This window comes from Petromyzon marinus, chromosome 55 (assembly GCF_048934315.1).
Source record: "Petromyzon marinus isolate PM22_M1 ecotype Great Lakes invasive population chromosome 55, UKy_Petmar_22M1.pri1.0, whole genome shotgun sequence".
NCBI classification, from domain to species: domain Eukaryota; kingdom Metazoa; phylum Chordata; class Hyperoartia; order Petromyzontiformes; family Petromyzontidae; genus Petromyzon; species Petromyzon marinus.
Window position 1 is genome coordinate 10,515,803 of NC_133721.1, and position 27,954 is coordinate 10,543,756.

At 53.2% G+C, this 27,954-nt stretch overlaps 1 protein-coding gene across 1 annotated transcript in view; it reads left to right on the forward strand.

Annotated features, from left to right (window-relative positions):
* The window catches only part of LOC116954434 (transmembrane 4 L6 family member 1-like), a 41,793-nt gene extending 15,545 nt beyond the window's left edge, over window positions 1-26,248 (forward strand). Inside the window, exons 3-4 of the mRNA XM_032974941.2 lie at window positions 22,433-22,605; window positions 23,725-26,248. Of these exons, the coding sequence (XP_032830832.1) occupies window positions 22,433-22,605; window positions 23,725-23,968 (417 nt within the window). The 3' untranslated portion in view covers window positions 23,969-26,248. The remainder of the gene's footprint in view (window positions 1-22,432; window positions 22,606-23,724) is intronic.
* Window positions 26,249-27,954: the final 1,706 nt, after the last annotated feature.

The window sequence follows — 27,954 nt, forward strand, 5'->3', positions numbered from 1 at the left end:
GGTAGTGGTCTGGGTGTTGGTGCTAGTGGTCTGGATGTTGGTGTTAGTGGTCTGGGTGTTGGTGGTAGTGGTCTGGGTCTTGGTGCTAGTGGTCTGGATGTTGGTGGTAGTGGTCTGGGTGTTGGTGGTAGTGGTCTGGGTGTTGGTGGTAGTGGTTCTGGGTGTTGGTGGTAGTGGTCTGAGTGTTGGTGGTCTGGGTGTTTGTGGTAGTGGTCTGGGTGTTGGTGGTAGTGGTCTGGGTGTTGGTGGTAGTGGTCTGGGTGTTGGTGGTAGTGGTTCTGGGTGTTGGTGGTAGTGGTCTTGGTGTTGGTGGTCTGGGTGTTGGTGGTAGTGGTCTGGGTGTTGGTGGTAGTGGTCTGGGTGTTGGTGGTATTGGTCTGGGTGTTGGTGGTAGTGGTCTGGGTGTTGGTGGTAGTGGTCTGGGTGGTGGTGGTAGTGGTCTGCGTGGAGGTGGTAGTGGTAGTGGACTGGGTGTTGGTGGTAGTGGTCTGGGTGTTGGTGGTAGTGGTCTGGGTGTTGGTGGTAGTGGTCTGGGTGTTGGTGGTAATGCTCTGGGTGTTGGTGGTAGTGGTTCTGGGTGTTGATGGTAGTGGTCTGGGTGTTGGTGGTAGTGGTCTGGGTGTTGGTGCTAGTGGTCTGGGTGTTGGTGGTAGTGCTCTGGGTGTTGGTGGTAGTGGTTCTGGGTGTTGATCGTAGTGGTCTGGGTGTTGGTGGTAGTGGTCTGGGTGTTGGTGGTAGTGGTCTGGGTGTTGGTGGTAGTGGTCTGGGTGTTGGTGGTAGTGGTCTGGGTGTTGATGGTAGTGGTCTGGGTGTTGGTGGTAGTGGTCTGGGTGTTGGTGTTAGTGGTCTGGGTGTTGGTGGTAGTGGTCTGGGTGTTGGTGGTAGTGGTCTGGGTGTTGGTGGTAGTGGTCTGGGTGTTGTTGGTAGTGGTCTGGATGTTGGTGGTAGTGGTCTGGGTGTTTGTGGTAGTGGTCTGGGTGGTGGTGGTAGTGGTCTGGGTATTGATGGTAGTGGTCTGGGTGGAGGTGGAAGTGGTAGTGGTCTGGGTGTTAGTGGTAGTGGTCTGGGTGTTGGTGGTAGTGGTCTGGGTGTTGGTGGTAGTGGTCTGGGTGTTGGTAGTAGTGTCTGGGTGTTGGTGGTAGTGGTTCTGGGTGTTGGTGGTAGTGGTCTGGGTGTTGGTGGTAGTGGTCTGGGTGTTGGTGGTAGTGGTCTGGGTGTTGGTGGTAGTGCTCTGGGTGTTGGTGGTAGTGGTTCTGGGTGTTGGTGGTAGTGGTCTGGGTGTTGGTGGTTGTGGTCTGGGTGTTGATGGTAGTGGTCTGGGTGTTGGTGGTAGTGGTCTGGGTGTTGGTGGTCTGGGTGTTTGTGGTAGTGGTCTGGGTGTTGGTGGTAGTGGTCTGGGTGTTGGTGGTAGTGGTCTGGGTGTTGGTGGTAGTGGTCTGGGTGTTGGTGGTAGTGGTTCTGGGTGTTGGTGGTAGTGGTCTGGGTGTTGGTGGTCTGGGTGTTGGTGGTAGTGGTCTGGGTGTTGGTGGTAGTGGTCTGGGTGTTGGTGGTAGTGGTCTGGGTGTTGGTGGTAGTGGTCTGGGTGGTGGTGGTAGTGGTCTGCGTGGAGGTGGTAGTGGTAGTGGTCTGGGTGTTGGTGGTAGTGGTCTGGGTGTTGGTGGTAGTGGTCTGGGTGTTGGTGGTAGTGGTCTGGGTGTTGGTGGTAGTGCTCTGGGTGTTGGTGGTAGTGGTTCTGGGTGTTGATGGTAGTGGTCTGGGTGTTGGTGGTAGTGGTCTGGGTGTTGGTGGTAGTGGTCTGGGTGTTGGTGGTAGTGCTCTGGGTGTTGGTGGTAGTGGTTCTGGGTGTTGATCGTAGTGGTCTGGGTGTTGGTGGTAGTGGTCTGGGTGTTGGTGGTAGTGGTCTGGGTGTTGGTGGTAGTGGTCTGGGTGTTGGTGGTAGTGGTCTGGGTGTTGATGGTAGTGGTCTGGGTGTTGGTGGAAGTGGTCTGGGTGTTGGTGGTAGTGGTCTGGGTGTTGGTGGTAGTGGTCTGGGTGTTGGTGGTAGTGGTCTGGGTGTTGGTGGTATTGGTCTGGATGTTGGTGGTAGTGGTCTGGGTGTTTGTGGTAGTGGTCTGGGTGGTGGTGGTATTGGTCTGGGTATTGATGGTAGTGGTCTGGGTGGAGGTGGAAGTGGTAGTGGTCTGGGTGTTAGTGGTAGTGGTCTGGGTGTTGGTGGTAGTGGTCTGGGTGTTGGTGGTAGTGGTCTGGGTGTTGGTAGTAGTGTCTGGGTGTTGGTGGTAGTGGTTCTGGGTGTTGGTGGTAGTGGTCTGGGTGTTGGTGGTAGTGGTCTGGGTGTTGGTGGTAGTGGTCTGGGTGTTGGTGGTAGTGCTCTGGGTGTTGGTGGTAGTGGTTCTGGGTGTTGATGGTAGTGGTCTGGGTGTTGGTGGTAGTGGTCTGGGTGTTGGTGGTAGTGGTCTGGGTGTTGGTGGTAGTGGTCTGGGTGTTGGTGGTTGTGGTCTGGGTGTTGATGGTAGTGGTCTGGGTGTTGGTGGTAGTGGTCTGGGTGTTGGTGGTAGTGGTCTGGGTGTTGGTGGTCTGGGTGTTGGTGGTAGTGGTCTAAGTGTTGGTGGTAGTGGTTTGGGTGTTGGTGGTAGTGGTCTGGGTGTTGGTGGTAGTGGTCTGGGTGTTGGTGGTAGTGGTTCTGGGTGTTGGTGGTAGTGGTCTGGGTGTTGGTGGTCTGGGTGTTGGTGGTAGTGGTCTGAGTGTTGGTGGTAGTGGTCTGGGTGTTGGTGGTAGTGGTCTGGGTGTTGGTGGTAGTGGTCTTTGTGTTGGTGGTAGTGGTCTGGATGTTGGTGGTAGTGGTCTGGGTGTTGGTGGTAGTGGTCTGGATGTTGGTGGTAGTGGTCTGGGTGTTTGTGGTAGTGGTCTGGGTGGTGGTGGTAGTGGTCTGGGTATTGATGGTAGTGGTTTGGGTGGAGGTGGTAGTGGTAGTGGTCTGGGTGTTGGTGGTAGTGGTCTGGGTGTTGGTGGTAGTGATTTGGGTGTTGGTGGTAGTGGTCTGGGTGTTGGTGGTAGTGGTCTGGGTGTTGGTGGTAGTGGTTCTGGGTGTTGGTGGTAGTGGTCTGGGTGTTGGTGGTCTGGGTGTTGGTGGTAGTGGTCTGGGTGTTGGTGGTAGTGGTCTGGGTGTTGGTGGTAGTGGTCTGGGTGTTGGTGGTAGTGGTCTGGGTGTTGGTGGTAGTGGTCTGGGTGTTGGTGGTAGTGGTTCTGGGTGTTGCTGGTAGTGGTCTGGGTGTTGGTGGTCTGGGTGTTGGTGGTAGTGGTCTGGGTGTTGGTGGTAGTGGTCTGGGTGTTGGTGGTAGTGGTCTGGGTGTTGGTGGTAGTGGTCTGGGTGTTGGTGGTAGTGGTCTGGGTGGAGGTGGTAGTGGTCTGGGTGGAGGTGGTAGTGGTAGTGGTCTGGGTGTTGGTGGTAGTGGTCTGGGTGTTGGTGGTAGTGGTCTGGGTGTTGGTGGTAGTGGTCTGGGTGTTGGTGGTAGTGGTCTGGGTGTTGGTGGTAGTGGTCTGGGTGTTGGTGGTAGTGGTCTGGTTGTTGATGGTAGTGGTCTGGGTGTTGGTGGTAGTGGTCTGGGTGTTGGTGGTAGTGGTCTGGGTGTTGGTGGTAGTGGTCTGGGTGTTGGTGGTAGTGGTCTGGGTGTTGGTGGTAGTGGTCTGGGTGTTGGTGGTAGTGGTCTGGATGTTGGTGGTAGTGGTCTGGGTGTTTGTGGTAGTGGTCTGGGTGGTGGTGGTAGTGGTCTGGGTATTGATGGTAGTGGTCTGGGTGGAGGTGGAAGTGGTAGTGGTCTGGGTGTTAGTGGTAGTGGTCTGGGTGTTGGTGGTAGTGGTCTGGGTGTTGGTGGTAGTGGTCTGGGTGTTGGTAGTAGTGTCTGGGTGTTGGTGGTAGTGGTTCTGGGTGTTGGTGGTAGTGGTCTGGGTGTTGGTGGTAGTGGTCTGGGTGTTGGTGGTAGTGGTCTGGGTGTTGGTGGTAGTGCTCTGGGTGTTGGTGGTAGTGGTTCTGGGTGTTGGTGGTAGTGGTCTGGGTGTTGGTGGTTGTGGTCTGGGTGTCGATGGTAGTGGTGTGGGTGTTGGTGGTAGTGGTCTGGGTGTTGGTGGTCTGGGTGTTTGTGGTAGTGGTCTGGGTGTTGGTGGTAGTGGTCTGGGTGTTGGTGGTAGTGGTCTGGGTGTTGGTGGTAGTGGTCTGGGTGTTGGTGGTAGTGGTTCTGGGTGTTGGTGGTAGTGGTCTGGGTGTTGGTGGTCTGGGTGTTGGTGGTAGTGGTCTGGGTGTTGGTGGTAGTGGTCTGGGTGTTGGTGGTAGTGGTCTGGGTGTTGGTGGTAGTGGTCTGGGTGGTGGTGGTAGTGGTCTGCGTGGAGGTGGTAGTGGTAGTGGTCTGGGTGTTGGTGGTAGTGGTCTGGGTGTTGGTGGTAGTGGTCTGGGTGTTGGTGGTAGTGGTCTGGGTGTTGGTGGTAGTGCTCTGGGTGTTGGTGGTAGTGGTTCTGGGTGTTGATGGTAGTGGTCTGGGTGTTGGTGGTAGTGGTCTGGGTGTTGGTGGTAGTGGTCTGGGTGTTGGTGGTAGTGCTCTGGGTGTTGGTGGTAGTGGTTCTGGGTGTTGATCGTAGTGGTCTGGGTGTTGGTGGTAGTGGTCTGGGTGTTGGTGGTAGTGGTCTGGGTGTTGATGGTAGTGGTCTGGGTGTTGGTGGAAGTGGTCTGGGTGTTGGTGGTAGTGGTCTGGGTGTTGGTGGTAGTGGTCTGGGTGTTGGTGGTAGTGGTCTGGGTGTTGGTGGTAGTGGTCTGGGTGTTGGTGGTAGTGGTTCTGGGTGTTGGTGGTAGTGGTCTGGGTGTTGGTGGTCTGGGTGTTGGTGGTAGTGGTCTGGGTGTTGGTGGTAGTGGTCTGGGTGTTGGTGGTAGTGGTCTGGGTGTTGGTGGTAGTGGTCTGGGTGGTGGTGGTAGTGGTCTGCGTGGAGGTGGTAGTGGTAGTGGTCTGGGTGTTGGTGGTAGTGGTCTGGGTGTTGGTGGTAGTGGTCTGGGTGTTGGTGGTAGTGGTCTGGGTGTTGGTGGTAGTGCTCTGGGTGTTGGTGGTAGTGGTTCTGGGTGTTGATGGTAGTGGTCTGGGTGTTGGTGGTAGTGGTCTGGGTGTTGGTGGTAGTGGTCTGGGTGTTGGTGGTAGTGCTCTGGGTGTTGGTGGTAGTGGTTCTGGGTGTTGATCGTAGTGGTCTGGGTGTTGGTGGTAGTGGTCTGGGTGTTGGTGGTAGTGGTCTGGGTGTTGATGGTAGTGGTCTGGGTGTTGGTGGAAGTGGTCTGGGTGTTGGTGGTAGTGGTCTGGGTGTTGGTGGTAGTGGTCTGGGTGTTGGTGGTAGTGGTCTGGGTGTTGGTGGTCTGGGTGTTTGTGGTAGTGGTCTGGGTGTTGGTGGTAGTGGTCTGGGTGTTGGTGGTCTGGGTGTTTGTGGTAGTGGTCTGGGTGTTGGTGGTAGTGGTCTGGGTGTTGGTGGTAGTGGTCTGGGTGTTGGTGGTAGTGGTCTGGGTGTTGGTGGTAGTGGTTCTGGGTGTTGGTGGTAGTGGTCTGGGTGTTGGTGGTCTGGGTGTTGGTGGTAGTGGTCTGGGTGTTGGTGGTAGTGGTCTGGGTGTTGGTGGTAGTGGTCTGGGTGTTGGTGGTAGTGGTCTGGGTGGTGGTGGTAGTGGTCTGCGTGGAGGTGGTAGTGGTAGTGGTCTGGGTGTTGGTGGTAGTGGTCTGGGTGTTGGTGGTAGTGGTCTGGGTGTTGGTGGTAGTGGTCTGGGTGTTGGTGGTAGCGCTCTGGGTGTTGGTGGTAGTGGTTCTGGGTGTTGATGGTAGTGGTCTGGGTGTTGGTGGTAGTGGTCTGGGTGTTGGTGGTAGTGGTCTGGGTGTTGGTGGTAGTGCTCTGGGTGTTGGTGGTAGTGGTTCTGGGTGTTGATCGTAGTGGTCTGGGTGTTGGTGGTAGTGGTCTGGGTGTTGGTGGTAGTGGTCTGGGTGTTGATGGTAGTGGTCTGGGTGTTGGTGGAAGTGGTCTGGGTGTTGGTGGTAGTGGTCTGGGTGTTGGTGGTAGTGGTCTGGGTGTTGGTGGTAGTGGTCTGGGTGTTGGTGGTAGTGGTCTGGGTGTTGGTGGTAGTGGTTCTGGGTGTTGGTGGTAGTGGTCTGGGTGTTGGTGGTCTGGGTGTTGGTGGTAGTGGTCTGGGTGTTGGTGGTAGTGGTCTGGGTGTTGGTGGTAGTGGTCTGGGTGTTGGTGGTAGTGGTCTGGGTGGTGGTGGTAGTGGTCTGCGTGGAGGTGGTAGTGGTAGTGGTCTGGGTGTTGGTGGTAGTGGTCTGGGTGTTGGTGGTAGTGGTCTGGGTGTTGGTGGTAGTGGTCTGGGTGTTGGTGGTAGTGCTCTGGGTGTTGGTGGTAGTGGTTCTGGGTGTTGATGGTAGTGGTCTGGGTGTTGGTGGTAGTGGTCTGGGTGTTGGTGGTAGTGGTCTGGGTGTTGGTGGTAGTGCTCTGGGTGTTGGTGGTAGTGGTTCTGGGTGTTGATCGTAGTGGTCTGGGTGTTGGTGGTAGTGGTCTGGGTGTTGGTGGTAGTGGTCTGGGTGTTGATGGTAGTGGTCTGGGTGTTGGTGGAAGTGGTCTGGGTGTTGGTGGTAGTGGTCTGGGTGTTGGTGGTAGTGGTCTGGGTGTTGGTGGTAGTGGTCTGGGTGTTGGTGGTATTGGTCTGGATGTTGGTGGTAGTGGTCTGGGTGTTTGTGGTAGTGGTCTGGGTGGTGGTGGTATTGGTCTGGGTATTGATGGTAGTGGTCTGGGTGGAGGTGGAAGTGGTAGTGGTCTGGGTGTTAGTGGTAGTGGTCTGGGTGTTGGTGGTAGTGGTCTGTGTGTTGGTGGTAGTGGTCTGGGTGTTGGTAGTAGTGTCTGGGTGTTGGTGGTAGTGGTTCTGGGTGTTGGTGGTAGTGGTCTGGGTGTTGGTGGTAGTGGTCTGGGTGTTGGTGGTAGTGGTCTGGGTGTTGGTGGTAGTGCTCTGGGTGTTGGTGGTAGTGGTTCTGGGTGTTGATGGTAGTGGTCTGGGTGTTGGTGGTAGTGGTCTGGGTGTTGGTGGTAGTGGTCTGGGTGTTGGTGGTTGTGGTCTGGGTGTTGATGGTAGTGGTCTGGGTGTTGGTGGTAGTGGTCTGGGTGTTGGTGGTAGTGGTCTGGGTGTTGGTGGTAGTGGTCTGGGTGTTGGTGGTAGTGGTCTGGGTGTTGGTGGTAGTGGTCTGGGTGGTGGTGGTAGTGGTCTGGGTATTGATGGTAGTGGTTTGGGTGGAGGTGGTAGTGGTAGTGGTCTGGGTGTTGGTGGTAGTGGTCTGGGTGTTGGTGGTAGTGGTTTGGGTGTTGGTGGTAGTGGTCTGGGTGTTGGTGGTAGTGGTCTGGGTGTTGGTGGTAGTGGTTCTGGGTGTTGGTGGTAGTGGTCTGGGTGTTGGTGGTCTGGGTGTTGGTGGTAGTGGTCTGGGTGTTGGTGGTAGTGGTCTGGGTGTTGGTGGTAGTGGTCTGGGTGTTGGTGGTAGTGGTCTGGGTGTTGGTGGTAGTGGTCTGGATGTTGGTGGTAGTGGTCTGGGTGTTGGTGGTAGTGGTTCTGGGTGTTGGTGGTAGTGGTCTGGGTGTTGGTGGTCTGGGTGTTGGTGGTAGTGGTCTGGGTGTTGGTGGTAGTGGTCTGGGTGTTGGTGGTAGTGGTCTGGGTGTTGGTGGTAGTGGTCTGGGTGTTGGTGGTAGTGGTCTGGGTGGTGGTGGTAGTGGTCTGGGTGGAGGTGGCAGTGGTCTGGGTGTTGGTGGTAGTGGTCTGGGTGTTGGTGGTAGTGGTCTGGGTGTTGGTGGTAGTGGTCTTGTTGTTGGTGGTAGTGGTCTGGGTGGTGGTGGTAGTGGTCTGGGTGGAGGTGGTAGTGGTAGTGGTCTGGGTGTTGGTGGTAGTGGTCTGGGTGTTGGTGGTAGTGGTCTGGGTGTTGGTGGTAGTGGTCTGGGTGTTGGTGGTAGTGGTCTGGGTGTTGGTGGTAGTGGTCTGGGTGTTGGTGGTAGTGCTCTGGGTGTTGGTGGTAGTGGTTCTGGGTGTTGGTGGTAGTGGTCTGGGTGTTGGTGGTCTGGGTGTTGGTGGTAGTGGTCTGGGTGTTGGTGGTAGTGGTCTGGGTGTTGGTGGTAGTGGTCTGGGTGTTGGTGGTAGTGGTCTGGGTGGTGGTGGTAGTGGTCTGCGTGGAGGTGGTAGTGGTAGTGGTCTGGGTGTTGGTGGTAGTGGTCTGGGTGTTGGTGGTAGTGGTCTGGGTGTTGGTGGTAGTGGTCTGGGTGTTGGTGGTAGTGCTCTGGGTGTTGGTGGTAGTGGTTCTGGGTGTTGATGGTAGTGGTCTGGGTGTTGGTGGTAGTGGTCTGGGTGTTGGTGGTAGTGGTCTGGGTGTTGGTGGTAGTGCTCTGGGTGTTGGTGGTAGTGGTTCTGGGTGTTGATCGTAGTGGTCTGGGTGTTGGTGGTAGTGGTCTGGGTGTTGGTGGTAGTGGTCTGGGTGTTGATGGTAGTGGTCTGGGTGTTGGTGGAAGTGGTCTGGGTGTTGGTGGTAGTGGTCTGGGTGTTGGTGGTAGTGGTCTGGGTGTTGGTGGTAGTGGTCTGGGTGTTGGTGGTATTGGTCTGGATGTTGGTGGTAGTGGTCTGGGTGTTTGTGGTAGTGGTCTGGGTGGTGGTGGTATTGGTCTGGGTATTGATGGTAGTGGTCTGGGTGGAGGTGGAAGTGGTAGTGGTCTGGGTGTTAGTGGTAGTGGTCTGGGTGTTGGTGGTAGTGGTCTGTGTGTTGGTGGTAGTGGTCTGGGTGTTGGTAGTAGTGTCTGGGTGTTGGTGGTAGTGGTTCTGGGTGTTGGTGGTAGTGGTCTGGGTGTTGGTGGTAGTGGTCTGGGTGTTGGTGGTAGTGGTCTGGGTGTTGGTGGTAGTGCTCTGGGTGTTGGTGGTAGTGGTTCTGGGTGTTGATGGTAGTGGTCTGGGTGTTGGTGGTAGTGGTCTGGGTGTTGGTGGTAGTGGTCTGGGTGTTGGTGGTTGTGGTCTGGGTGTTGATGGTAGTGGTCTGGGTGTTGGTGGTAGTGGTCTGGGTGTTGGTGGTAGTGGTCTGGGTGTTGGTGGTAGTGGTCTGGGTGTTGGTGGTAGTGGTCTGGGTGTTGGTGGTAGTGGTCTGGGTGGTGGTGGTAGTGGTCTGGGTATTGATGGTAGTGGTTTGGGTGGAGGTGGTAGTGGTAGTGGTCTGGGTGTTGGTGGTAGTGGTCTGGGTGTTGGTGGTAGTGGTTTGGGTGTTGGTGGTAGTGGTCTGGGTGTTGGTGGTAGTGGTCTGGGTGTTGGTGGTAGTGGTTCTGGGTGTTGGTGGTAGTGGTCTGGGTGTTGGTGGTCTGGGTGTTGGTGGTAGTGGTCTGGGTGTTGGTGGTAGTGGTCTGGGTGTTGGTGGTAGTGGTCTGGGTGTTGGTGGTAGTGGTCTGGGTGTTGGTGGTAGTGGTCTGGATGTTGGTGGTAGTGGTCTGGGTGTTGGTGGTAGTGGTTCTGGGTGTTGGTGGTAGTGGTCTGGGTGTTGGTGGTCTGGGTGTTGGTGGTAGTGGTCTGGGTGTTGGTGGTAGTGGTCTGGGTGTTGGTGGTAGTGGTCTGGGTGTTGGTGGTAGTGGTCTGGGTGTTGGTGGTAGTGGTCTGGGTGGTGGTGGTAGTGGTCTGGGTGGAGGTGGTAGTGGTCTGGGTGTTGGTGGTAGTGGTCTGGGTGTTGGTGGTAGTGGTCTGGGTGTTGGTGGTAGTGGTCTTGTTGTTGGTGGTAGTGGTCTGGGTGGTGGTGGTAGTGGTCTGGGTGGAGGTGGTAGTGGTAGTGGTCTGGGTGTTGGTGGTAGTGGTCTGGGTGTTGGTGGTAGTGGTCTGGGTGTTGGTGGTAGTGGTCTGGGTGTTGGTGGTAGTGGTCTGGGTGTTGGTGGTAGTGGTCTGGGTGTTGGTGGTAGTGCTCTGGGTGTTGGTGGTAGTGGTTCTGGGTGTTGGTGGTAGTGGTCTGGGTGTTGGTGGTTGTGGTCTGGGTGTTGATGGTAGTGGTGTGGGTGTTGGTGGTAGTGGTCTGGGTGTTGGTGGTCTGGGTGTTTGTGGTAGTGGTCTGGGTGTTGGTGGTAGTGGTCTGGGTGTTGGTGGTAGTGGTCTGGGTGTTGGTGGTAGTGGTCTGGGTGTTGGTGGTAGTGGTTCTGGGTGTTGGTGGTAGTGGTCTGGGTGTTGGTGGTCTGGGTGTTGGTGGTAGTGGTCTGGGTGTTGGTGGTAGTGGTCTGGGTGTTGGTGGTAGTGGTCTGGGTGTTGGTGGTAGTGGTCTGGGTGGTGGTGGTAGTGGTCTGCGTGGAGGTGGTAGTGGTAGTGGTCTGGGTGTTGGTGGTAGTGGTCTGGGTGTTGGTGGTAGTGGTCTGGGTGTTGGTGGTAGTGGTCTGGGTGTTGGTGGTAGTGCTCTGGGTGTTGGTGGTAGTGGTTCTGGGTGTTGATGGTAGTGGTCTGGGTGTTGGTGGTAGTGGTCTGGGTGTTGGTGGTAGTGGTCTGGGTGTTGGTGGTAGTGCTCTGGGTGTTGGTGGTAGTGGTTCTGGGTGTTGATCGTAGTGGTCTGGGTGTTGGTGGTAGTGGTCTGGGTGTTGGTGGTAGTGGTCTGGGTGTTGATGGTAGTGGTCTGGGTGTTGGTGGAAGTGGTCTGGGTGTTGGTGGTAGTGGTCTGGGTGTTGGTGGTAGTGGTCTGGGTGTTGGTGGTAGTGGTCTGGGTGTTGGTGGTATTGGTCTGGATGTTGGTGGTAGTGGTCTGGGTGTTTGTGGTAGTGGTCTGGGTGGTGGTGGTATTGGTCTGGGTATTGATGGTAGTGGTCTGGGTGGAGGTGGAAGTGGTAGTGGTCTGGGTGTTAGTGGTAGTGGTCTGGGTGTTGGTGGTAGTGGTCTGGGTGTTGGTGGTAGTGGTCTGGGTGTTGGTAGTAGTGTCTGGGTGTTGGTGGTAGTGGTTCTGGGTGTTGGTGGTAGTGGTCTGGGTGTTGGTGGTAGTGGTCTGGGTGTTGGTGGTAGTGGTCTGGGTGTTGGTGGTAGTGCTCTGGGTGTTGGTGGTAGTGGTTCTGGGTGTTGATGGTAGTGGTCTGGGTGTTGGTGGTAGTGGTCTGGGTGTTGGTGGTAGTGGTCTGGGTGTTGGTGATTGTGGTCTGGGTGTTGATGGTAGTGGTCTGGGTGTTGGTGGTAGTGGTCTGGGTGTTGGTGGTAGTGGTCTGGGTGTTGGTGGTAGTGGTCTGGGTGTTGGTGGTAGTGGTCTGGGTGTTGGTGGTAGTGGTCTGGGTGGTGGTGGTAGTGGTCTGGGTATTGATGGTAGTGGTTTGGGTGGAGGTGGTAGTGGTAGTGGTCTGGGTGTTGGTGGTAGTGGTCTGGGTGTTGGTGGTAGTGGTTTGGGTGTTGGTGGTAGTGGTCTGGGTGTTGGTGGTAGTGGTCTGGGTGTTGGTGGTAGTGGTTCTGGGTGTTGGTGGTAGTGGTCTGGGTGTTGGTGGTCTGGGTGTTGGTGGTAGTGGTCTGGGTGTTGGTGGTAGTGGTCTGGGTGTTGGTGGTAGTGGTCTGGGTGTTGGTGGTAGTGGTCTGGGTGTTGGTGGTAGTGGTCTGGATGTTGGTGGTAGTGGTCTGGGTGTTGGTGGTAGTGGTTCTGGGTGTTGGTGGTAGTGGTCTGGGTGTTGGTGGTCTGGGTGTTGGTGGTAGTGGTCTGCGTGATGGTGGTAGTGGTCTGGGTGTTGGTGGTAGTGGTCTGGGTGTTGGTGGTAGTGGTCTGGGTGTTGGTGGTAGTGGTCTGGGTGGTGGTGGTAGTGGTCTGGGTGGAGGTGGTAGTGGTCTGGGTGTTGGTGGTAGTGGTCTGGGTGTTGGTGGTAGTGGTCTGGGTGTTGGTGGTAGTGGTCTTGTTGTTGGTGGTAGTGGTCTGGGTGGTGGTGGTAGTGGTCTGGGTGGAGGTGGTAGTGGTAGTGGTCTGGGTGTTGGTGGTAGTGGTCTGGGTGTTGGTGGTAGTGGTCTGGGTGTTGGTGGTAGTGGTCTGGGTGTTGGTGGTAGTGCTCTGGGTGTTGGTGGTAGTGGTTCTGGGTGTTGATGGTAGTGATCTGGGTGTTGGTGGTAGTGGTCTAGGTGTTGGTGGTAGTGGTCTGGGTGTTGGTGGTAGTGGTCTGGGTGTTGGTGGTAGTGGTCTGGGTGTTGGTGGTAGTGGTCTGGGTGTTGGTGGTAGTGGTCTGGGTGTTGGTGGTGGTGGTCTGGGTGTTGGTGGTAGTGGTTCTGGGTGTTGGTGGTAGTGGTCTGGGTGTTGGTGGTAGTGGTCTGGGTGTTGGTGGTAGTGGTCTGGGTGTTGGTGGTAGTGGTCTGGGTGTTGGTGGTAGTGGTCTGGGTGTTGGTGGTAGTGGTCTGGGTGTTGGTGGTAGTGGTCTGGGTGTTGGTGGTAGTGGTCTGGGTGTTGGTGGTAGTGGTCTGGGTGTTGGTGGTAGTGGTCTGGGTGTTGGTGGTAGTGGTCTGGGTGTTGGTGGTAGTGGTCTGGGTGTTGGTGGTAGTGGTCTGGGTGGTGGTGGTAGTGGTAGTGGTCTGGGTGGTGGTGGTAGTGGTAGTGGTCTGGGTGTTGGTGGTAGTGGTCTGGGTGTTGGTGCTAGTGGTCTGGGTGTTGGTGGTAGTGGTCTGGGTGTTGGTGGTAGTGGTCTGGGTGTTGGTGGTAGTGGTCTGGGTGTTGGTGGTAGTGGTCTGGTGTTGGTGGTAGTGGTCTGGGTGTTGGTGGTGGTGGTCTGGGTGTTGGTGGTAGTGGTTCTGGGTGTTGGTGGTAGTGGTCTGGGTGTTGGTGGTAGTGGTCTGGGTGTTGGTGGTAGTGGTCTGGGTGTTGGTGGTAGTGGTCTGGGTGTTGGTGGTAGTGGTCTGGGTGTTGGTGGTAGTGGTCTGGGTGTTGGTGCTAGTGGTCTGGGTGTTGGTGGTAGTGGTCTGGGTGTTGGTGGTAGTGGTCTGGGTGTTGGTGGTAGTGGTCTGGGTGTTGGTGGTAGTGGTCTGGGTGGTGGTGGTAGTGGTAGTGGTCTGGGTGGTGGTGGTAGTGGTAGTGGTCTGGGTGTTGGTGGTAGTGGTCTGGGTGTTGGTGGTAGTGGTCTGGGTGTTGGTGGTAGTGGTCTGGGTGTTGGTGGTAGTGGTCTGGTGTTGGTGGTAGTGGTCTGGGTGTTGGTGGTAGTGGTTTGGGTGTTGGTGGTAGTGGTCTGGGTGTTGGTGGTAGTGGTCTGGGTGTTGGTGGTAGTGGTCTGGGTGGTGGTGGTAGTGGTCTGGGTGTTGGTGGTAGTGGTCTGGGTGTTGGTGGTAGTGGTCTGGGTGTTGGTGGTAGTGGTCTGGGTGTTGGTGGTAGTGCTCTGGGTGTTGGTGGTAGTGGTTCCGGGTGTTGATGGTAGTGGTCTGGGTATTGGTGGTAGTGGTCTGGGTGTTGGTGGTAGTGCTCTGGGTGTTGGTGGTAGTGGTTCTGGGTGTTGATGGTAGTGGTTCTGGGTGTTGATGGTAGTGGTCTGGGTGTTGGTGGTAGTGGTCTGGGTGTTGGTGGTAGTGGTCTGGGTGTTGGTGGTAGTGGTCTTGGTGTTGGTGGTAGTGGTCTGGATGTTGGTGGTAGTGGTCTGGGTGTTTGTGGTAGTGGTCTGGGTGGTGGTGGTAGTGGTCTGGGTATTGATGGTAGTGGTCTGGGTGGAGGTGGTAGTGGTAGTGGTCTGGGTGTTGGTGGTAGTGGTCTGGGTGTTGGTGGTAGTGGTCTGGGTGTTGGTGGTAGTGGTCTGGGTGTTGGTGTTAGTGGTCTGGGTGTTGGTGGTAGTGGTTCTGGGTGTTGGTGGTAGTGGTCTGGGTGTTGGTGGTCTGGGAGTTGGTGGTAGTGGTTTGGGTGTTGGTGGTAGTGGTCTGGGTGTTGGTGGTAGTGGTCTGGGTGTTGGTGGTAGTGGTCTGGGTGTTGGTGGTAGTGCTCTGGGTGTTGGTGGTAGTGGTTCTGGGTGTTGATGGTAGTGGTTCTGGGTGTTGATGGTAGTGGTCTGGCTGTTGGTGGTAGTGGTCTGGGTGTTGGTGGTAGTGGTCTGGGTGTTGGTGGTAGTGGTCTGGGTGTTGGTGGTAGTGGTCTGGGTGTTGGTGGTAGTGGTATGGGTGTTGGTGGTAGTGGTCTGGGTGTTGGTGGTAGTGGTCTGGGTGTTGGTGGTAGTGGTCTGGATGTTGGTGTTAGTGGTCTGGGTGTTTGTGGTAGTGGTCTGGGTGGTGGTGGTAGTGGTCTGGGTGTTGATGGTAGTGGTCTGGGTGGAGGTGGTAGTGGTAGTGGTCTGGGTGTTGGTGCTAGTCGTCTGCGTGTTGGTGGTAGTGGTCTGGGTGTTGGTGGTAGTGGTCTGGTGTTGGTGGTAGTGGTCTGGGTGTTGGTGGTAGTGGTTCTGGGTGTTGGTGGTAGTGGTCTGGGTGTTGGTGGTCTGGGTGTTGGTGGTAGTGGTCTGGGTGTTGGTGGTAGTGGTCTGGGTGTTGGTGGTAGTGGTCTGGGTGTTGGTGGTAGTGGTCTGGGTGTTGGTGGTAGTGGTCTGGGTGGTGGTGGTAGTGGTCTGGGTGGAGGTGTTAGTGGTAGTGGTCTGGGTGTTGGTGGTAGTGGTCTGGGTGTTGGAGGTAGTGGTCTGGGTGTTGGTGGTAGTGCTCTGGGTGGTGGTGGTAGTGGTTCTGGGTGTTGATGGTAGTGGTCTGGGTGTTGGTGGTAGTGGTCTGGGTGTTGGTGGTAGTGGTCTGGGTGTTGGTGGTAGTGCTCTGGGTGTTGGTGGTAGTGGTTCTGGGTGTTGATGGTAGTGGTCTGGGTGTTGGTGGTAGTGGTCTGGGTGTTGGTGGTAGTGGTCTGGGTGTTGGTGGTAGTGGTCTGGGTGTTGATGGTAGTGGTCTGGGTGTTGGTGGTAGTGGTCTGGGTGTTGGTGGTAGTGGTCTGGGTGTTGGTGGTAGTGGTCTGGGTGTTGGTGGTAGTGGTCTGGGTGGTGGTGGTAGTGGTCTGGGTGTTGGTGGTAGTGGTCTGGGTGTTGGTGGTAGTGCTCTGGGTGTTGGTGGTAGTGGTTCTGGGTGTTGATGGTAGTGGTCTGGGTGTTGGTGGTAGTGGTCTGGGTGTTGGTGGTAGTGGTCTGGGTGTTGGTGGTAGTGGTCTGGGTGTTGATGGTAGTGGTCTGGGTGTTGGTGGTAGTGGTCTGGGTGTTGGTGGTAGTGGTCTGGGTGTTGGTGGTAGTGGTCTGGGTGTTGGTGGTAGTGGTCTGGGTGGTGGTGGTAGTGGTAGTGGTCTGGGTGGTGGTAGTGGTAGTGGTCTGGGTGTTGGTGGTAGTGGTCTGGGTGTTGGTGGTAGTGGTCTGGGTGTTGGTGGTAGTGGTCTGGGTGTTGGTGGTAGTGGTCTGGGTGTTGGTGGTAGTGGTCTGGTGTTGGTGGTAGTGGTCTGGGTGTTGGTGGTAGTGGTTTGGGTGTTGGTGGTAGTGGTCTGGGTGTTGGTGGTAGTGGTCTGGGTGTTGGTGGTAGTGGTCTGGGTGGTGGTGGTAGTGGTCTGGGTGTTGGTGGTAGTGGTTCTGGGTGTTGGTGGTAGTGGTCTGGGTGTTGGTGGTAGTGGTCTGGGTGTTGGTGGTAGTGCTCTGGGTGTTGGTGGTAGTGGTTCTGGGTGTTGATGGTAGTGGTCTGGGTATTGGTGGTAGTGGTCTGGGTGTTGGTGGTAGTGCTCTGGGTGTTGGTGGTAGTGGTTCTGGGTGTTGATGGTAGTGGTTCTGGGTGTTGATGGTAGTGGTCTGGGTGTTGGTGGTAGTGGTCTGGGTGTTGGTGGTAGTGGTCTGGATGTTGGTGGTAGTGGTCTGGGTATTGATGGTAGTGGTCTGGGTGGAGGTGGTAGTGGTAGTGGTCTGGGTGTTGGTGGTAGTGGTCTGGGTGTTGGTGGTAGTGGTCTGGGTGTTGGTGGTAGTGGTCTGGGTGTTGGTGTTAGTGGTCTGGGTGTTGGTGGTAGTGGTTCTGGGTGTTGGTGGTAGTGGTCTTGGTGTTGGTGGTCTGGGAGTTGGTGGTAGTGGTTTGGGTGTTGGTGGTAGTGGTCTGGGTGTTGGTGGTAGTGGTCTGGGTGTTGGTGGTAGTGGTCTGGGTGTTGGTGGTAGTGCTCTGGGTGTTGGTGGTAGTGGTTCTGGGTGTTGATGGTAGTGGTTCTGGGTGTTGATGGTAGTGGTCTGGCTGTTGGTGGTAGTGGTCTGGGTGTTGGTGGTAGTGGTCTGGGTGTTGGTGGTAGTGGTCTGGGTGTTGGTGGTAGTGGTCTGGGTGTTGGTGGTAGTGGTATGGGTATTGTGGTAGTGGTCTGGGTGTTGGTGGTAGTGGTCTGGGTGTTGGTGGTAGTGGTCTGGATGTTGGTGTTAGTGGTCTGGGTGTTTGTGGTAGTGGTCTGGGTGGTGGTGGTAGTAGTCTGGGTGTTGATGGTAGTGGTCTGGGTGGAGGTGGTAGTGGTAGTGGTCTGGGTGTTGGTGCTAGTCGTCTGCGTGTTGGTGGTAGTGGTCTGGGTGTTGGTGGTAGTGGTCTGGTGTTGGTGGTAGTGGTCTGGGTGTTGGTGGTAGTGGTTCTGGGTGTTGGTGGTAGTGGTCTGGGTGTTGGTGGTCTGGGTGTTGGTGGTAGTGGTCTGGGTGTTGGTGGTAGTGGTCTGGGTGTTGGTGGTAGTGGTCTGGGTGTTGGTGGTAGTGGTCTGGGTGTTGGTGGTAGTGGTCTGGGTGGTGGTGGTAGTGGTCTGGGTGGAGGTGTTAGTGGTAGTGGTCTGGGTGTTGGTGGTAGTGGTCTGGGTGTTGGAGGTAGTGGTCTGGGTGTTGGTGGTAGTGCTCTGGGTGGTGGTGGTAGTGGTTCTGGGTGTTGATGGTAGTGGTCTGGGTGTTGGTGGTAGTGGTCTGGGTGTTGGTGGTAGTGGTCTGGGTGTTGGTGGTAGTGCTCTGGGTGTTGGTGGTAGTGGTTCTGGGTGTTGATGGTAGTGGTCTGGGTGTTGGTGGTAGTGGTCTGGGTGTTGGTGGTAGTGGTCTGGGTGTTGGTGGTAGTGGTCTGGGTGTTGATGGTAGTGGTCTGGGTGTTGGTGGTATTGGTCTTGGTGTTGGTGGTAGTGGTCTGGGTTTTGGTGGTAGTGGTCTGGGTGTTGGTGGTAGTGGTCTGGATGTTGGTGGTAGTGGTCTGGGTGTTTGTGGTAGTGGTCTGGGTGGTGGTGGTGGTAGTGGTCTGTGTGTTGGTGGCAGTGGTTTGGGTGTTGGTGGTAGTGGTCTGGCTGTTGGTGGAAGTGGTCTGGGGAGGGACGGGAAGATGTGGAGGGGCGAGGGACGAGGAAGGGATTCAGCAATGGAGAAGAGGTGAGGCTTTAAGAGAGGGGCAGTGTTGAGTCTATGGGTAGTATTGAGTCTACGATCAGTGTTGAGTCTATGCGCAGTTTTGATTTAAAGCTTTCGTGACTGCAGTAATTCATATTCTTAGTTTTTTCGGTAAAGTCACGTTGAAGGGAAACAACAAAATAATAAAATATATATAAAGGTCTAAACTTTGCAGTCACACCTAAACACATACCAGTTAATGATATAATTGCCCAAGTAGACGTTGCTCTCAGGGGCCTGGGTCACATCGCTGCAGACGTAGCAAGATCTGAAATCGCTGCAACCCTCAAAAACGCTAAGATGCCAGCTAGCAACCTCAGCAAAGATGAGCGTTTTGAATTATATAAATTAAAAAAGAGGAATGATATTGTAGTCCTCTCAGCTGACAAAGGCAATGCTACTGTCATCATGGATAAAATAGAATACAACAACAAAATTAAAGAATTACTCGACGATGGTAGTTATACAAAAATAAAAAGAGATCCCACCAACAGCCTCGTCACACAAACCAACAAAATAATTTCTGATTCAACCGCATTAATTGATCAATCTAAACAGTTTTCGTTGAAACCTTCTGCTGCCAGGCCACCAAGATTATACGGCTTACCAAAAATACATAAAGTAGATACACCCCTTCGTCCCATAGTCTCTACTATCGGCTCCCCCACCTACAAACTAGCTCGTTTTTTGTCTGAAATCTTGCGTCCTTTCACTGGAAAGACCACCTCTGCGGTACAAAATTCTACTCACCTGGTATCGACAATCAAGGGTATTTCCCTGTCCCCAGACGACCTGCTTGTCAGTTTTGATGTAGTTTCCTTATTCACCAAGGTTCCTGTACCTGACACCATTGCAATCATTGAAGACTTGGTTCATCAAGGACTAAACACTGAGGTACCCCCCCCTGGTGAGACACTGTTTAACCAATACATACTTCACTTGGAATGGAACTTTCTACAAACAAACTGAGGGCACCCCAATGGGCTCCCCCCTTTCTCCAGTTATAGCTAACATTTTCATGGAGAAATTTGAGACTGACGCCATCCAGACTGCAACTCTGCGCCCAACCTTATGGAAGAGGTACGTGGATGACACTTTTGTCATCTGGCCACATGGCCGGCCTGCTCTAGACCAATTCTTCGACCACATCAATTCCATACACCCAGCCATCAGATTTACCATGGAAGTCGAAATAGATGGCAAGATACCTTTTTTGGATGTCCTAATTAAAAAGAGACCTGATGGTTCAATGAGCCACTCTGTCTACAGGAAAGCTACCCATACGGATGCTTATCTGAAACCGGATTCCCACCACCATCCATCACAGAAGAATTCTCTCATCAAGACTCTGTATCATAGAGCCCAATGCATATCCGACCAGGAACACATAAGCAGTGAACTCAAGCACGTACACCAAGCTCTTAGGGCTAATGGTTACTCCGACTATACAATCCGCAAAGCTATCACTCAAACCATGAAGAAGAACCCTCTTGAGGAGCCTTTCAAAACCATCACTTTACCCTACATTGCGGGGATCACAAAAAAGATCTCCAAAATCTTGAATAAACACAAGAATCAGGTCCATTTCAACACATTACATAAAATCCGTGATCTGGTTCCGTCTGCAAAAGATGTGATTCCGGACATACAATACCCTGGTGTCTACAAACTAAGTTGCCTCTGTAGTAGTAGTTACATTGGAGAAACCAAACGCCATGTCTCGGACCGCATTCGTGAACACAAAGCAGACCTTAAACACGGTAGGACCAACACCTCGGCCGTGGCAGATCATTGTTCTAATTCAGTAGGCTCACATGCCATTGACTTTTCCAAGACAGAGGTTCTTTGTAAGCCATCTGGCTTCCATGAGAGATTCGTTCATGAGGCTATCCACATATACAAGCACAGAGACAATTTCAACCGAGAAGATGGATTCTATCTTAGCAATCATTGGAAAGATTTGATAAACCATTTCAGGTCTTAATTGATTGTTCACGCTTACAGTGGCTTTCAGACAGCATACATTATAAAAAATTTCGTCTCCCCCCTCCTCTTTTCAGAATATAGATGGACTAGTCCTAAATAAACTGCCAAATCGTTGCGCGTGGCGCTAACGTTTTTTAAAAATAAATAAATAAATGCCCCGTTTAAAAATAAATTTATGCACACGAACACACCTGAAGATGACCGTTGAGTTATGGTCGAAACGTCGTGAGAATGTTTTAATCTATGGGCAGTGTTGAGTCTATGGGCAGTGTTGAGTCTATGGGCAGTGTTGAGTCTATGGGCAGTGCTGAGTCTATGGTGCAGTATTGAGTCCATGGGCAGGATTGAGTCTATGGGCAGTGTTGAGTCTATGGGCAGTGCTGAGTCTATGGGCAGTGTTGAGTCTATGGGCAGTGTTGAGTCTATGGGCAGTGTTGAGTCTATGGGCAGTGTTGAGTCTATTGTGCAGTGCTGAGTCTATGGTGCAGTATTGCGTCCATGGGCAGGATTGAGTCTATGGGCAGTGTTGAGTCTATGGGCAGTGTTGAGTCTATGGGCAGTGTTGAGTCTACGGGCAGTGTTGAGTATATGGGCAGTGTTCAGTCTGTGGGCAGGGTTGAGTCCATGGGCAGTGCTGAGTCTATGGGCAGTGTTGAGTCTCTGGGCAGTGTTGAGTCTATGGGCAGTGTTTAGTCTATGGGCAGTGTTCAGTCTATGGGCATTGTTGAGTCTAGGGGTAGTGCTGAGTCTATGGGCAGTGTTCAGTCTATGGGCAATGTTGAGTCTACGGGCAGTGTTGAGTCTATGGGCAGTGCTGAGTCTATGGGCAGTGTTGAGTCTATGGGCAGTGTTGAGTCTGTGGGCAGTGTTAAGTCTCTAGGCAGTGTTGAGTCTATGGGCAATATTGAGTCTATAGGCATTGCTGAATCTATGGGCAGTGTTGAGTCTATGAGCAGTATTGAGTCTATAGGCAGTGCTGAGTCTATGGTCAGTGTTGAGTCTATGGGCAGTGTTGAGTCTATGGGCAGTGTTGAGTCTATGGGCAGTGTTGAGTCTATGGGCCGTGTTGAGTCTATGGGCAGTGTTGAGTCTATGGGCAGTGTTGAGTCTATGGGCAGTGTTGAGTCTATGGGCAGTGTTGAGTCTATGGGCAGGGTTGAGTCTATGGGCAGTGTTGAGTCTACGAGCAGTCTTGAGTCTATGGGCAGTGTTGAGTTCATGGGCAGTGCTGAGTCTGTGGGCAGTGTTGAGTCTATGGGCAGTGTTGAGTCCATGGGCAGTGTTGAGTCTACGAGCAGTCTTGAGTCTAAGGGCAGTGTTGAGTCCATGGGCAGTGCTGAGTCTATGGGCAGTGTTGAGTCTATGGGCAGTGTTGAGTCTATGGACAGTGTTGAGTCTACGGGCAGTGTTGAGTCCATGGGCAGTGCTGAGTCAATGGTCAGTGTTGAGTCCATGGGCAGTGTTGAGTTCATGGGCAGTGCTGAGTCTATGGGCAGTGTTGAGTCTATGGGCAGTGTTGAGTCTATGGGCAGTGTTGAGTCTGTGGGCAGTGTTGAGTCCATGGGCAGTGCTGAGTCTATCGGCAGTGTTGAGTCTATGGGCAATATTGAGTCTGTGGGCAGTGTTGAGTCCATGGGCAGTGCTGAGTATATGGGCAGTGTTGAGTCTATGGGCAGTGTTGAGTCTATGGGCAGTGTTGAGTCTATGGGCAGTGCTGAGTCTACGAGCAGTCTTGAGTCTATGGGCAGTGTTGAGTTCATGGGCAGTGCTGAGTCTATGGGCAGTGTTGAGTCTATGGGCAGTGTTGAGTCCATGGGCAGTGCTGAGTCTATGGGCAGTGTTGAGTCTATGGGCAATGTTGAGTCTATGGGCAGTGTTGAGTCTACGGGCAGTGTTGAGTCCATGGGCAGTGCTGAGTCCATGGGCAGTGTTGAGTCTATGGGCAGTGTTGAGTTCATGGGCAGTGCTGAGTCTATGGGCAGTGTTGAGTCTATGGGCAGTGTTGAGTCTATGAGCAGTGTTGAGTCTGTGGGCAGTGTTGAGTCCATGGGCAGTGCTGAGTCTATCGGCAGTGTTGAGTCTATGGGCAATATTGAGTCTGTGGGCAGTGTTGAGTCCATGGGCAGTGCTGAGTCTATGGGCAGTGTTGAGTCTATGGGCAGTGTTGAGTCTGTGGGCAGTGTTGAGTCTATAGGCAGTGCTGAGTCTATGGGCAGTGTTGAGTCTATGGGCAGTGTTAAGTCTGTGGGCAGTGTTGAGTCTATGGGCAGTGTTGAGTCTATGGGCAGTGTTGAGTCTATGGGCAGTGTTGAGTCTATGGGCAGTGTTCAGTCTATGGGCAGTGCTGAGTCTATGGGCAGTGTTGAGTCTGTGGGCAGTGTTGAGTCCATGGGCAGTGCTGAGTCTATGGGCAGTGTTGAGTCTATGGGCAGTGTTGAGTCTATGGGCAGTGTTGAGTCTATGGGCAGTGTTGAGTCTATGGGCAGTATTGAGTCTGTGGGCAGTGTTGAGTCTATGGGCAGTGTTGAGTCTGTGGGCAGTGTTAAGTCTCTAGGCAGTGTTGAGTCTATGGGCAGTGTTGAGTCTATGGGCAGTGTTGAGTCTGTGGGCAGTGTTGAGTCCATGGGCAGTGCTGAGTCTATCGGCAGTGTTGAGTCTATGGGCAATATTGAGTCTGTGGGCAGTGTTGAGTCCATGGGCAGTGCTGAGTCTATGGGCAGTGTTGAATCTATGGGCAGTGTTGAGTCTATGGGCAGTTTTGAGTCTATGGGCAGTGTTGAGTCTATGGGCAGTGTTGAGTCTGTGGGCAGTGTTGAGTCTACGGGCAGTGTTGAGTCTGTGGGCTGTGTTAAGTCTCTAGGCAGTATTGAGTCTATGGGCAGTATTGAGTCTATGGGCAGTGTTGAGTCTATGGGCAGTGTTTAGTCAATGGGCAGTGTTCAGTCTATTGGCAGTGTTGAGTCTATGGCCAGTGCTGAAACTAACGTTGCAGGGTTGTTGTTGTTGTTTGTGCACCACTACCAACGGTGCAACAACAACAACAACAGCAGCAGCAGCAGGGCCACAGCCTCTCCCCAGCAACGCCACTACGTCTCCTCCACAGATGCTGACGTCCGTCCTCTTGTCGCTGGTGGGCGTCGCGGGCGCCCTCTACTGCCTCGTGGTCTCCACCGTGGCGCTCGTGGAGGGCCCCATGTGCCTCTTCAAGAACGGAAGCAGCGAGCAGTGGGACTACCCCTTCGGGAAGATCGACAAGTGGGACTTCCAGATCCTGGAGTAAGGGTCTCGCCCGGCGGACGGAGCTCCGGAGGGAGTGGGGGATGGTTGGAGAGTTCGTAACAGACACAAAAAAATGGTTTAGTTTATATTAGTCTGTAACTTTGTACACGTGACTTGTTTGGCCTTCCTATATTCTGCACTCCTATCGCGTGTTTTTCTTTGTATTGTGTTTATTGGTTGCAACGTTCTGAGCCTGCGCCCCCTTCCCATCACATCTGTGAAAAATAGCTTTACAGTATAAATACAAATTCTGCTCATGGCTGTGTCGGTGAAACTGAGTCAGCACAGATGAGATGCTGGGTTTGAGCCCTGGGTCTGGCTCTTTCTTACAGGGGGTTCATAATGGCGCAAACTCCAAGTAAAAAACAGGCGTTAGGGTCGGGATCGAACCCACGAGCTCCTGTATACCAGGCGAGGGAGATGACATCTCGCAGGCTCTGGGATCGAACCCACGACCTCCTGTATACCAGGCGAGGTAGATGACATCTCGCAGGCTCTGGGATCGAACCCACGAGCTCCTGTATACCAGGCGAGGGAGATGACATCTCGCAGGCTCTGGGATCGAACCCACGACCTCCTGTATACCAGGCGAGGGAGATGACATCTTGCAGGCTCTGGGATCGAACCCACGAGCTCCTGTATACCAGGCGAGGGAGATGACATCTCGCAGGCTCTGGGATCGAACCCACGACCTCCTGTATACCAGGCGAGGTAGATGACATCTCGCAGGCTCTGGGATCGAACCCACGAGCTCCTGTATACCAGGCGAGGGAGATGACATCTCGCAGGCTCTGGGATCGAACCCACGACCTCCTGTATACCAGGCGAGGGAGATGACATCTTGCAGGCTCTGGGATCGAACCCACGACCTCCTGTATACCAGGCGAGGGAGATGACATCTCGCAGGCTCTGGGATCGAACTCACGACCTCCTGTTTACCAGGCGAGGGAGATGACATCTCGCAGGCTCTGTGATCGAACCCACGACCTCCTGTGTACCAGGCGAGGGAGATGACATCTAGCCAACGTGGCACCCTGAATCGCTTGAGACGCCTCACTCGACCCCGTGCTCCATCTCCCGTGTCCGTGTGCCCCCTGACCCCCTGCTGTGCCTCAGCACGAGCTACCTCTTCAACTCATCGCTGTGGAGCGTTTGCAAGGCGCCCGTGTGGATCGTCGAGTGGCACATCTCCCTCTTCTCCATCATGATGGCCGTGGGTGCCGTGGAGGTGGCTCTGTGCCTGGTGCAGGCCGTCAACGGCTTCGTGGGCGTCCTGTGCGGGACGTGCCGCAAGGAGAAACCCAGAGAGAGCTCCAGCCAGGCGCCACTCTACTCCATGGACTCGCTGCCGCGCTACTGAGACGGGATGGCGGGGACTGGGTGATGGGATTGGGGCGATGGGATGGGATGGTGGGACCTAATTATTGGACGGGATTATGGGACGGGATGATTGGACGAGATGATAGGACGGGATGACGGGGACTGGGTGATGGGTTTGGGTGATGGGACGGGATGATGGGAAATGATGATGGGACGGAATGATGGGAAGGGATGATGGGAAGGGATGATGGGAAGGGATGATGAGATGGGGTGATGGGATGGGATGATTGGACGGGATTATGGGACGGGATGATTGGACGAGATGATAGGACGGGATGATGGGGACTGGGTGATGGGTTTGGGTGATGGGACGGGATGATGGAAAATGATGATGGGAAATGATGATGGGACGGAATGATGGGAAGGGATGATGGGAAGCGATGATGGGACCTAATGATTGGACGGGATTATGGGACGGGATGATTGGGCGGGATGACGGGGACTGGGTGATGGGTTTGGGTGATGGGACGGGATGATGGGAAGGGATGATGGGACGGAATGATGGGAAGGGATGATGGGAAGGGATGATGGGACGGGATGATTGGACGGGATTATGGGATGGGACGATTGGACGAGATGATGGGAATGGAATAAAGGGATGAGATAATGGGACTTGATATATTTGTAATTCGTCCGCTATAAGTATCCACATTAGATTTGTCACTAATTAGGTGAAATCTAAGAGTTAAAACAAATGCGCGGTTGTGATAGCCGTGCGAAACAACCATCGTACGGCAGGCCACGTGAAGCAGATGCAGCGCCACTTTGCGTGGCTCGCCACAAGAAGGCAGCGCAGCAGGTCGTGTGCGAATCTCCATCTGTTCCATCTGTAGGCGGAAAAGAGTGTGGCCCTCCCCCCACACCCCCCCCCCACCCCGTGTATAAAACTAAAACTATCAACTATTTTTTTTTTCATTTTGTTTTACCAGGTAAAAGCCCACTGAGCTACGTAGCTCTTTTTCAGAAGCGACCTGGCCATCCCAAACGATAGCACGACGAAAATGGGCTTATAATCATCACGTGGCAATGTACAGCAGCAGTCAAATTACTCGAAACGAATTATGTTGGTTCTAAATTTGGAGGGAAATCCCCCGAGGATCCGAAGGAAAAATCCACGCGACCACGGGGAGAGACACGCAAACTCCAAATATACAGCAGCAGGCGTCAGGGTTGGGGATCGAACCCACAACCTCCTGCGCACCAGGCGAGGTAGTTAACATCTCGCCACGGGGAGAGAGAGACACGCAAACTCCAAATATACAGCAGCAGGCGTCAGGGTTGTGTTTGAACCCACAACCTCCTGCGTACCAGGCGAGGTAGTTAACATCTCGCCAAGGGGAGAGAGAGAGAGACACGCAAACTCCAAATATAGAGCAGCAGGCGTCAGGGTTGTGTTTGAACCCACAACCTCATGTGTACCAGGCGAGGTAGTTAACATCTCGCCACGGGGAGAGCGAGACACGCAAACTCCAAATATACAGCAGCAGGCGTCAGGGTTGTGTTTGAACCCACAACCTCCTGCGTACCAGGCGAGGTAGTTAACACTACACGTGACGACGTAACCGCTGGACAATTCGCGACGCTATAGAGTGATGAACCTTCGCCCCGGTCACTGCAGCGTGGTTGGTGCCGGTGGTGGTGGTGGTGGTGGTCGGTAGGCAGCGGATGTTTTACCACTTCCGGGGCGAAACACGCATTTGTGTACATTGTCATTTGGAGTAATTTATTGGTGGAGATGCCGGTTTCGCTGATGTGCAAATGATGAGCTGCGGATGAGTAGGAGGACGGATGTCCCGGTGTGAAAATTAAGAGTCGGTTTGTACCCCTTTCTGGCAACAGAACAGGAGATGCGTTAAGATGCTCAAATACTAAATAGAAACCTTTTGCATGTAATCAAGTGACTGCATTCATCGCACGCGGTACTTGTGGTGAACATGCAGTCAAGACGTGGCTCCGATAATATTGTATGCATTGGCCTGCATCAGAGACAGCCTTTTTGATGGCCCAGTCTCACCATGTGTCAGAACAGAGAACGCCGAAAGGTGAACGGCTACAAGGACAACGCCACGCGTATCTGAGCGTTCATAGCTCGATGCGAGCAGCTATATAATGGCACCTTTTTGTGCCGGTATCAGAGTATGAAAAAGAATCATGGGTTTTACCCTTGCTGGCAATAAAACAGAAGGTGAGGTGTTCATACACCAAACAGAAACCTTCGCAAAGAATTATTCTTTGGGTCTTTCGGTAAAGTCACGTAGAAATAGAAAATAATAAATTACATAATTATGAAAATAATAAATTACATTAATTATTATTAAATAATAAATTATGAAAATAATAAATTACATTAATTTTTATTAAATAATAAATTACATAATTTATTATTTTCATAATTATGTAATTTATTATTTTCTATTTCTACGTGACTTTACCGAAAGAACCAAAGAATAATTCCTGCAGTCTCGAAAGCGCCAAATCAACTTCGGCAAAGAATCAAATACAGTAAAACCTTGGATTGCGAGTAACTTGGTCTGCGAGTGTTTTGTAAGACGAGCAAATTTTTTAAAAAAAAACTATTTGATAAACGAGCGAGGGTCTTGCAATACGTGCAGTGTACGTACACTCTTTGTCTGCCGAGCGTCACGTGATCACAACTGATACACGAGTGCTTTGATATACGAGTGCTTTGGATTACAAACACGTTTTCGGAACGAATTATGCTCGCAAGCCAAGGTTTTACTGTACTGCATTAACCACACGCAGGCACACGTGATGAACACGCAAACAAACATGGTTCTGACAATGGCATTGTCTTTGAAACTGATGGGCCTACATCAGAGACAGCCTTCTTCTTGGTTATTTCGGTAAAGTCACGTAGAAGGGAAATAATAAAATAATAAAAATAACATAATAAAAATAAAACATGCTAAAATATTACTGTTATATATTTTTATTATTTCATTATTTCCCTTCTACGTGGTGACTTTACCGAAAGAACCAAGAAGATGAATCCCTGCAGTCACGAAAGCTTTAAATCGAAAAGAGACAGCACTTCTTGATGGCCCAGTCTCACCAGTGTCAGACCGGAGAACGCCAGAAGGTGAATAATAAAGGCGGTGTTTTAGCATCCTAACACCTGTTTTATGACCATAAAGGGTCAAACCTATTCTTACGTTTCACACATTGATCTACCCCCCGCGGCAAAAAAAAAAAAACGTCAGCAAGAGATATCACCCGCCCCAGCTGACGAGACAATTGTCATGAAGAATGCGTTAAACCTACAAAAATATAATAATGCTGCCGAAACAAATAAATATATACGTAAGGTTTATTTTAAAATCCAATTAGTATTCCGGAAGAGAGCTCCATCTGGTCGCCAACCTATTACCCACGACTCCTATAATTATCAGTGGGGTTGTGGTGGCTGTGGTTGTTGTGATGGTTGTGGCGGTGGTTGTGATGGTGGTGGTGATTGTGGAGATGGTTGTGGCTGTGTTGGTGTCCACGCTGCTGCAGGTAGCGTGTCACCATCCAGTGCTGTGGAGGCAGCAGCAGCAGCAGCAAGGGTTGGTGGATCACCGTAGCACAGATGTTGTTGTGAAGCTCCCTTCCTATATAAATAAATATTCTGATTCTGAACCGTGGATCTCAGCAGTTCTGGATCAATCTCTCCGAAACGAACCCCCTTGAGTGAGAGACGCCGTGACCCAGGGCTCGAACCCAGGCTCTCAGCAGTGTTGGCTCAGTGTCTCTGACATGGCCATTGAGAACCCCCTTAGACACAGACAACCAGACCCAGGGCTCGAACCCAGGCTCTTAGCAGTGCTGGCTCAGTGTCTCTGACATGGCCATTGAGAACCCCCTTAGACACAGACAACCAGACCCAGGGCTCGAACCCGAGCTCTTAGCAGTGCTGGCTCAGTGTCTCTGACATGGCCATTGAGAACCCCCTTAGACACAGACAAC